The following is a 9,917-nucleotide window of genomic DNA, read 5'->3' on the forward strand; positions in this document are numbered from 1 at the left end:
TATACAGTTGGCAATCGGGAACAGGAGCACCAGCAGTTGCTGCTACAAATCACGGGTTTCCTTTGTGTTTCAGTGCGTGAATGTGTGTGTTGGGGAGGGGGTCACTCACTGTTCAGCCAAACCTTTCTACGACCTTCCATGTGACAAATTGACCAACAACACGTTCGGATGCTTCCCTGATCGAGGGGAATGGACTGCACCACACCTTGCGTACTTGAGCTGTCGCCTGTCTTGTACGCGCAACCATTTCCAGCCATTTCTTGATGTGAATGGTCATCATTATTATAAGGGAAGGAAAAAAAAGGGTTAAATTTTGTGAGAAAATTTTAACATTCTCCTAATATTATATTAATTTTGAAGGTGTTTTTTTTAGTAATTTAGTGGTGGTTTAATGTTGTTTAAGTGCTTTCACTTTGAGTTGAATTGTAATATATTAGTATTAATTTTGTCGTCGTGACATAATTGTAATTTCGTCGACAGAAGTGTTCTTGATTTGATGCAATTATGAGAATTGCTTCTTAAATTCTACTCCTCTTTTGCTAATTTTTTTTTAATAAAAAAAAACTGCTTTCAGTTTGAGTTGCTGAAATGCTGTTTTGTAATCTATTGATGTTGATTCTGTAATCATGAATGATTAAATCCCAATTTCATCAATAGAAATGTGTTCAATTTAGGGTAACTATGGGAATCATTAGTGGGCAATCTAGACTTAATAGGGGAAAAATAAAATTTAATTTTTTTGGGGCAAGAAAAATTATGCCATATCTTAGACCAATATTTAACAAAGATGTTTGGACTTCAAATCCCTAAAAACATAACTAAATGGAAATTTGAACTCTCAGTGTTTCTTTCTTTCCCTTCTTAGCTATTCACAAAGGCACGCATGATGTCTAGTAACGGTTGACCAAATTATATGCTCTCTTTTCCTAAGAATATCACATGAATTTGTACAAAAGCAACTCCATCCAAAGTCTTCATTCGATTTTTCTTATGAAGGACAATCAAACTCTTTGAGTTCAAACATGAGCTTTAGAATCTACTTTCAACTTACGTTTTAACTTTGGAGAACTATCCTTACCAACCAAAAGAGTTAATGGATTTTGCTTGCCTGAGTGAGTTTTTCGATCCAGGCAACTGCATTAACAACCCCACTTTTAGTTCAACTTCCCACGGGGCCGGTTTTGCCTTTCCCAATCCTTACCTGCTTCAAGAAAGTTTTAACCAAAAATGAAGGGAGATATCAGTTCTAGTTGAGTTGCTTTAGAGAGAGATCTGTGAGGATGAGCAAGGAGGGGAAGCAATTGCTTCCCCATCAGCAAGGGAAAACAGGAGTGTCACCCCAAAAAAGGAAAATAAAGAAATGGAGACCAAAAACCATTCATTACAAGCTTATCAGTTGCCAAACTTCCAAGTGAAACCCTCATAACTTTTTACACTTTCGGCCTAGGGACCGGCTCAAACATATCAATCAACACCCTTTTGGTTGCTTTGACATTCCTGGCTTCCAACTGGGATGATTAGGAGGGCTGCACTTGGCCAGCTCCTCCTCATGTTTAGATGCCTCTTAGAAAGGGGAAACCTGAGAACCACTGCTACAAAGCCATCAAATATGGTCACCTCCCCAAGAATATTAGCCACAAAGTCATGAATTGGTAGCCTTTGGACCCAAAAGATTTGCAAACAGGGGGCTTAGAATTTCCCAGTTGACATGTGCCTGAATATTCAGAATAAGTTAATCACTACAGGCTTCATAAGAACCAGAATCAAACAGTGGTTTTCAGCTCCTCCAAGCATTTTCTGACCTAAATTTCATTTTCTTAGTCCCCTTATACCGTGATTTGCTGACTGAAAGACCAGTCCCACAGACCTAAAAGAATAATTCAATTAGAAACATATGGAAATATGGTAAAGACCCTGAATTGCAGTAGATTCTGGAGGATATAGGGATCAAAGAACTGTTCAGCAACATAAAACAAGCCCATTTGACAAGAAGAAAGGCAATATATATACCCGCCACACTAGTTAAAATTCTTAGCCATTTCTTTTTATGCAGGGGGGATATGATAATTAGCAACTGCATGCCAGTAGTAAGCAGGAATGAGAACATTATTCCATCTGAAGCAACTCCAGCCAGAAAACAAAGCTAGGACGGGAATAATAAAGCATTAGATAGCTCGCATGCAATGCCTTATGCATCGCCAGATGACAAAAAAAATCTAATTATCACAACACAACAACCTCTTGACTACCCATTTTTATTCTTTAAAGCCAGTTACGAACACTTTCACACAGAAACCAGAGGGTAAAGTATAAGACATGGAAAACGCTCACTTTCAGCAAATGGAGTCCATGTTTTGATTGCTAACCTGCCTATAAAATATGTAGTTAAACTCCTAACCAATAATCAAAATTTAAATCTGACAGGATCGGGAATCTGATAATGAATATCGGGATTGTTTTCCCTTTGGACTTTGACCAAATCAACATTGAGTAATAGAAATGCCAAAAGAAGCTGGTGTCATCTGGCAAGTCCAGAGAAGATGTTTCTACCGCACAGACAACATTCCTATAGACGTCAAAGTACCTCAGCCTTAATAAAACAGGTAATTCTCACGTCCATACAAATAATTACAAGAGGGGATAACGGAGGATAATAAATTACAAAGCATTACTATTAACTGGTTCACTTCTCTTGCTCTATACCACATCGTACATAATGTGTCTTTACAGGAGGCCTGCAAAATATTAAAATAAAATAAACCGAATGCAGCTTTTGTCATTTTGAATGGCACATTCACCATAATTAAAACTAGAACTAACTTCATATACTGCTCAACGAGAATCATAAGTGTCCTTTGATGAACTAAGTTTACATTCAACAGATCGTGATTTTACTGATAAAAGGACATAGACAAGGCCTTAGCTTATATACTTATAAGAGAACAAAAAATACATTTATCTACAAACCTGAGTAACTCTGATGAGCAAGACCAAGAATCATGGAGAAAAAGAAAGGAAATATGGAGAAGATATCTTGTCTTAGGTTTTCCACACCCGGATAGTTCCATCAACAGATGAAGTCACCATACAGCTATCTGTTGGGTGATAGCTGACGCTAGTCACCTGCCACCAGTGAAAGCATTTGATGTCAGTCCAATTTTCACAATATAGGAAATTTAAAAATACATTCTTTCTTCATGTACAGCAAAAAATGTATTCAGATTTTTTCCCTCAGGATTATTCTTGGAAAAGGTAGGCGATCCTTTACTTTGTTGACTATATTCTTTTTGGTATAGACCAGTAGTGAAATGGCATAGTCATAAACTTTTGAGGGTTCTGGAACATTTATCTTAACTCCTCTAGGACTCCCACATACACCTTTGCCCAAGAAAACAAATAACATTAGATTTATTTCTCCTCCAACAAGCATGACGTTGGGTTGTAATATCTAATGCAATGATTGAAACCATAAATGGTTGGCTGCCTAATCTGTTAAAGATGAAGATAACTTCTACAAATTCGACAAACACACAACAAAATGTTGTTGATTGAATCCACTCACCTAGTACCAATACACAAGTGTTATCACATGTTGTTGAAGCTGAAATTGTGAAGACTAATGTGAAGTTCCAAAATGGGTCAGGTAATGATAATCACTCGCTGCAGACACAAAATACTAAATCTTCAATTTCCAGTTTTCCTCATTTAAAAAACCATCCTAACATCTATAACTTTTACATGGGATTCTGCAGATAGGTAGATTATTAGTACAAGCCCCAAGTGGCTTGAAATTAAACCCAAAACTTAAAGTTAAGAAATCTTTACCCACCTAGAGATCTAACCAAAGATCTCCTCCCTTCAGAGAGAGAGAGAGAGAAAGAGAGACAGATTTACCCAGAAAAAGGTTAAACTTCATAGGGAAAATTCATGAATGCGTACTTTATGATCCTGGATTAGAAAATCAATAAATAAAGGCATACGAAAATCTCAAGTGTCATGACACACCCTCAACGTATGCTAAATAAGCTTTTTAACATACGCAAAGCAAACACTAAATCATGCAAAATTAGAAATAAGGCATAACTTTCTCAAAAGGGTATTTTGAATTTCAAAAAGGCTATGATGCTTCACGTATCAGAAGCCGCATTCATCTATTAAAAAAGATAATTAGCCATTTTCCTGAAAATATAAACAGATTAAGAAAAGTGGACTGAAAAATTTTACTTCGTGCACTAAAAGGCAGAACTTTGAATATGAGGGTTGCCCCAATTGAGATCAACTAAAACTCAAAACAGTTATATTAGTTAAACACTGAGTAAATGCAATAACAGATATGTCAGTGTAGAATGTTACCACTGAGGAGTGAGCTCGGAAGCTTGATATGGCAGATGCATCCACCAAATCCCAGAAGTAGATAAAGCCATCTTCAGAACCCCCAGTCACATGCGCATCACTATTTGTGAGGCAGCAGTCCATCTTAAATGACTGATACGGCAAAAACAAAACAGAGAAAATTACTATTCACAGACAAAACACTAAGACACCATATAAACAAAGTCAAAACTTGCTTTGAAATGGGGAAAAAATGTAGCAGTGTCATCACAGAAAAGAATTGATCTTGAGTATTAAGACGGAGAAGTGCAGTATGTTCCTGTTCAAAGTTTAGGAAAAGAAGTATAAAACTTATACTATGTCTATATTAAGGACCAAAATGAGGCTCCACAAGCTACCTTGCAAGTATGACCTTTATATTCTTGCAAAAGTTCACCAGTAGATCTATTGTCATCAGAGAGAAAACGAGATCATGTCAACGATTCAACAGATAAAATACAAGGGCATTATACAAAAGTATATGACAAAAGAAAAACTCCCAAGGCCAATTACCTGTCCAATAGTCGTAGAGTTGAATCCAGGCAGCTTGCTAAGATACAATTACTGTCATTTGACAGAGAGATACAGTTGACAGGTTGGCCCAAGTCATCAGAAATTTCTCTAAGAAGCACCAAAAATTTGTTAAAAGATAATCCCTAAGGAATCAATCCTTAAAAAGATTAAACATTGCTATAAAGTCAAGTGCATACCTACCAATTCGAATATCAAATGTCCGAACAGTTCCATCAACACTTCCAGCAATTATCTCAGTTTTTGTTAAACAAACAGACATGACAGTATCCCGAAAAGTATCAATGATCTGTAGAGTTATTAAAATATTCAGTTCAAAGTAATCAAATTCCAATTATTAGAACTGTGAGAGTAGGGCAAGACACAGTAAACAAGGAGCAAACTAAAGGAAACACCAAAATAGTGCTCCTAAAAGTGAAGCGACATATGATATCTTTTCTTAGATCTCAAGAGTTCTGGAATTTTCATTTTCATGTAAAGCTAGAGCCAAATGTTGTTGAAGCAAAAATTGCTGCTATGATGATGGTCTATTAATACTTCTAGAGAGTCAAGAAACTTTAGGAAATTTGGCGTCAAGAATTCCTTGCAAACTCCATCTATCCAATCTATCTACACAATGTAACCAAAACTCCGATTGGCACACAACATTGTCGTTTTCACCCTTGAGATTTGGCATTAGGTAGCAACATAACCTTCAGCTTTCACATTTAAAATGGTCACTTAAATAAGTCTTATCAATGCAACCATTCCCATGCCTTTCAGCAATTACAGGAAATGCTTATCTTAACAATCCAGAAACTCCTATCTATCACCCCCAGTCAACATCACTATTCTATTTAAACAAGTCAATGGAAGAATGAATAACGAAATTGACCTGAATAGGCTCAGTACTATGAGACCTGCAGTCCCAAGCACGCAAAGAGTGATCATTTCCTGCTGATACTACTACAGTTGCATACTCATTAAACTTAACAGCATTCACCTGTAAAAAGATGAAAATGGAGCAAAATGTCAGATAAGACTGATTGACACGATACTCTTCTTTATTCTCTACATTCTAACATCTTGGGTATCAATGACAACCAAATATGCATGCAATCATTACTTCCAATGAGGCAAAAACATACAACGAGACTTAGTTTTGTTGACTTAGTTTTGTTTAAAGGTTATTAAGAACTCAAAAAACAGTTAAGTTCTTCAAGGAGATTACAGGACTATGTAAACTAGTTTTTAACTCAAATTGTTACCTTTAAGCTTTAAAATCAAGAAAATAGCTTCAAAGAATTGTAGAAAATTGGCCACCAGTGGACTACATGATAAGGCCTCTTTTACTCATTGCCACAAGTTTTCTCAAAAACTCAAATATAGAATTAAAAAAGTGGGATCGGACAGACATCATGGATAAGCATAAAATTTCAATGTCACATATAACTGTATGAAAATTATCTGAGAACAAAACATACACACATTTCATCTGAGGAACTGGGCAGAAGCTTTGAAGATTTCAATCTCAGCTTTAATTGGATAAATGAATAAAGCATTGGACTGCAATTTAAAAAGGTAACCAATTCTTTAAGAGATCAACCAACATGTCAGTCCACATTATACACATTCCAACTCCCACCACCAAGCACAATATAATAACGCCAAAAAAGAGAATCTCTATCATCAAGGAACCAAAAGGAATCTTTTATCAAATTCAAATCTGATCTCTGAAACCTTCTGAATTCAACAAATAGCTACATAGGTCATTATTGATCTCTTAAATGGAGTCAATTGGAACTGAGTGCACAGATTTTTTTCATTTTTTTGGTGGGGGGATTGCTTAAAGAACTGCTGCTATGAGAAGTGAGACGAATTTATTATTAAACTTATTCTGATAAAACTAACAATTTACTACTCCAGCTGTATCTATTACAAAAAAAAAAAAAAAAAAAATTCTAGTGATGGAATTGCCATTAACCTCACTGTCATGGCCACGGAATTTTCGAATTACTCGACCACTTGCTACATCCCAATAGAAGACTTGTCGATCACCACCACAAGAACAAAGCTTGGAATTGTCCCTACAACACAAATAACCACTATTAACCCAAAATATCCACCAAACTCGATAACTATAAAATCCACATCAGAATTCACCATATCAATTTAGTAAACCACAGATTCAAAAATAATAAAAATTGCATTTTGCTGGCGAGAAAACCAAAACAAGCTGATAAAAAACAATCCACACACAAAAAAAAAAACTTTTCATCTAATTCAACCGTATTTTTTCCTGGCATAAAAAATAGAGTTTGGGATTTGCATTCGAATTCTACCCAACCAAAAGTAGAAAAAATAAAAACTCAAAAAATTTAAAATCTTGGTTCGAAAGAATTAAAACCCATGTCAAGGGACTACTGGAAAAGGGAGAGGAAGAGTTTTTACGGGGTGACATGGACATCCCGGACTTCACGGCCATGGGATTTGTAGGTTTTGATGTGAATTCCACGGTGGGGATTCCAGAGGCGTATGGTACGGTCCTTGCCGCAGCTCAGACAATACTCGCCGTTCGAGTTGAATCTTGCTGCTAAGACGGCACCCTCGTGTCCTTTCAGCACGTTTACTTCCTTCGTCGGCAGGCTCTCGGCGCCGGTGTTGCTCATTTTCGGGTTTGTACGCCGGAAGGGGTGAAAGGCTCAGCTGATGAAGCAGAAAAGGGCGGCAAAAATCTGGGTCGGAAAAATTTTCAGGAACGAAATAGGAAAATTTTATTGGGCTTTAGCCGGATTGGGCCTAACAGACTGTAGGCCTGTCAACTGAATCAGAAATTTATGCCTGAGTCCAGCCTTCGAAAAGCTTACAAATGCAAGAACTAATCTTGGCCCATCTGTATTTGGGATTTTAATTCTACCGTAAGTGTATGCTTAGAATTTTTAATTTTTTTTCCCCTAATAGCAGCGGCGAGACGAAGGATATTAAGAGGTGGGGAAGGAAGAGGAGGATTTGAACGTAGACTGAAGTCAATATTAGCCACTAACCAAAATGCTAGTTTAGAATACTAATTTGAAAATTATTTTGGAATATCATTTTTAGCATAGTTTAGATTCAGATTAGCCCCTTATGTTTATGCTTCATTACATGTTGTCTTGTCCCTTTCTTTCTTGTGCCTGTTTTTTAACTCAATCGCTCATCTTTTGGCTTCAACACTTTGGACCCTCACTCTCACTAATTTGTAATTTTAGTACGTTGTTCATCACGTCATTGTCCTCCCACCGCATTGTTCTAGAAAGGGAAGGGTCCAAGTATGCTAGTATTCAACATGAGTCACAAATGAATGATCCATATAAAACTCATGCAACGCCTCCAGGCGGGGTAGCTCAGTGGTAATTGATCTTATTGGGTTTTTACTCATATGTCACAATTTCGAGTCCCGCCTGTTAACGTGTAGTGCATTCTTGGGACGGGTTTTACACTATCGCTCTGAAGGATTAGTCTGGTGTAAGTCAAAATACCTTCTGCGTCAAGAAAAAAAAAAAAAACTCACAGAACATATCATTATTGTAAACTAAAACTACTTCAGATGATGGATAACACTAATATTACTGTAAACGAAAAAAATGTGAATTTTCCCTAATATTTATAATGCTTCTCTTAGTAAGAATCACAAGCTACACCGCGACACTTTTGTTGTTGGAAGTTAGGAACACAATTAGAATAGTATCTATTGTAGTTCAAATGTAATATTTGAAAGTTATAGGCTGTTCAATCTGGCTCCATACGTGCATAAGTGGGCAGACTTGAGGACCAAACAATTCAAACTTCTCAGGTCCATCCCCATTGAAAAGCTGTCTTCAATGTACACGCCGCGTGAGAATCTGTGTTCTAGCACATAACAGCCGATGAATCTCAAGAGATTCAACTAGATTGCCTTCTCCTACTTAGTTATTACTGATCAAAGCTGCCTCAAAAGTTCACATATTTAATGAAACTCTAGCGCTCCATATTGTGTTGCTTCCATTACTTTGTAACAGTTATGTCTTTCCCTATGCCCTTTTGATTATTTACCATTGAATTCACTTAATAATAACATGTCCTCTCCCTCCTTCACCACCCTATAAATCCCTCCAAAACCCTTCAATTTTCTTCACAACTCTATTCGGCAAAAGATGGCTCTCAAGTCTGTCAAATTGCTTTTTCTTGTCATAACTTGTTTTATGGTGATTTCCTGCTCATCATCAGCAAGAAAGATACTGCCAAGAAACCTTTCTGGATCAGATGATCAATCCATTTCCAAGCTTAACACCCGGCCTGAGACCAATAATGGAAGTGTGCTAGATTGCTGGAATGCCCTGTCAGAGATAAAATCATGCACAGATGAGATTGCTGCTTACTTCACAAATGGCACAACTGATATTGGACCAGGATGCTGCCATGCCATCATTGTGATTACACACAATTGCTGGCCTACAATCTTGTCTGCACTTGGTTTTTCAGCGGATCAGACCTATATCCTTCGAGGCTATTGTGATGCATCACTTTCCTCCTTTGGACCAGCTCAAGCTCCATCAGCATGATCGTTAGTCGATAATCACCAATTAATTACCACAAATAATTAAGACTATTATGTTTAATGTAAGAGGTCTAAGTAATTTATTTCCAGTCCTTTGATGATTGTGGTTGTGTTGCTCTATTTCTAGATTATCTTGCAGGTGTTATCACTGATTAGGTATGTTGTTTTGGAAATTATGGGAGGTTTGGTGGCTTTCCTAGCTAGTCTCTTATGTACGAGTTTGCTTATTGAAGTAGTAATAGTCATTTTACCACTTCAATATGAATAATTGTCTTTGCTATAAATTTTTGTCTATGCTTTGTGATTCCATTAATTATCACACTTGTACTTACCTACTTTGATGATTATTGTCGAGATTAAAAAAAAAAATGTTATCTCTGGCTATGACTTCTAAAATTCAAGCGTGAGGTTTCCTGAAATACAGAAAATTCGCCTTTCTTATCGAGATTAATTATGAAAA

At 36.7% G+C, this 9,917-nt stretch overlaps 2 protein-coding genes across 5 annotated transcripts; one reads left to right on the forward strand and one right to left on the reverse strand.

The window, feature by feature from the left end:
- Positions 1 to 1,332: 1,332 nt before the first annotated feature.
- Positions 1,333 to 7,639, reverse strand: LOC113702082 (uncharacterized). 4 transcript variants are annotated; one of them, XM_072060256.1, is made up of 11 exons: positions 7,333 to 7,639; positions 6,866 to 6,968; positions 5,777 to 5,884; positions 5,082 to 5,191; positions 4,885 to 4,992; positions 4,731 to 4,776; positions 4,354 to 4,485; positions 3,563 to 3,660; positions 2,968 to 3,123; positions 1,803 to 1,867; positions 1,333 to 1,714 (listed from the first exon to the last, which is right to left on the reverse strand). In XM_072060256.1, the coding sequence occupies exons 1-8, from the start codon at positions 7,548 to 7,550 to the stop codon at positions 3,640 to 3,642; spliced, it is 846 nt and encodes a 281-aa protein (XP_071916357.1). In that variant the 5' UTR covers positions 7,551 to 7,639; the 3' UTR covers positions 1,333 to 1,714; positions 1,803 to 1,867; positions 2,968 to 3,123; positions 3,563 to 3,639. The 4 variants fall into 4 exon arrangements, with proteins under 4 accessions (XP_071916357.1, XP_027078855.1, XP_071916356.1 ...); XM_027223054.2 differs by lacking the exon at positions 3,563 to 3,660 and having other exon boundaries at positions 7,333 to 7,636; XM_072060255.1 differs by lacking the exons at positions 1,803 to 1,867; positions 3,563 to 3,660 and having other exon boundaries at positions 7,333 to 7,636.
- Positions 7,640 to 9,053: 1,414 nt separating this feature from the next.
- LOC140011245 (egg cell-secreted protein 1.2-like) lies at positions 9,054 to 9,461 on the forward strand. The gene has a single exon (XM_072060015.1). It carries the CDS (start codon positions 9,054 to 9,056, stop codon positions 9,459 to 9,461), a length of 408 nt encoding a protein of 135 aa, XP_071916116.1.
- Positions 9,462 to 9,917: the final 456 nt, after the last annotated feature.

The sequence above is a fragment of the Coffea arabica genome, chromosome 7e (genome assembly GCF_036785885.1).
Source record: "Coffea arabica cultivar ET-39 chromosome 7e, Coffea Arabica ET-39 HiFi, whole genome shotgun sequence".
Classification (NCBI taxonomy): domain Eukaryota; kingdom Viridiplantae; phylum Streptophyta; class Magnoliopsida; order Gentianales; family Rubiaceae; genus Coffea; species Coffea arabica.

Bases quoted from the DNA above. Each gene is read 5' to 3' on its own strand.
- LOC113702082 (XM_072060255.1), bottom strand. From the start codon at position 7,550: ATGAGCAACACCGGCGCCGAGAGCCTGCCGACGAAGGAAGTAAACGTG. The intron at 6,969-7,332 runs GTAAAAACTCTT...TTTGTGTTGTAG, and splicing joins CGGGATGTCCATGTCACCCC to GGACAATTCCAAGCTTTGTT. The intron at 5,885-6,865 runs GTTAATGGCAAT...ATCTTTTTACAG, and splicing joins TCCGTGGCCATGACAGTGAG to GTGAATGCTGTTAAGTTTAA.
- LOC140011245 (XM_072060015.1), top strand. From the start codon at position 9,054: ATGGCTCTCAAGTCTGTCAAATTGCTTTTTCTTGTCATAACTTGTTTT.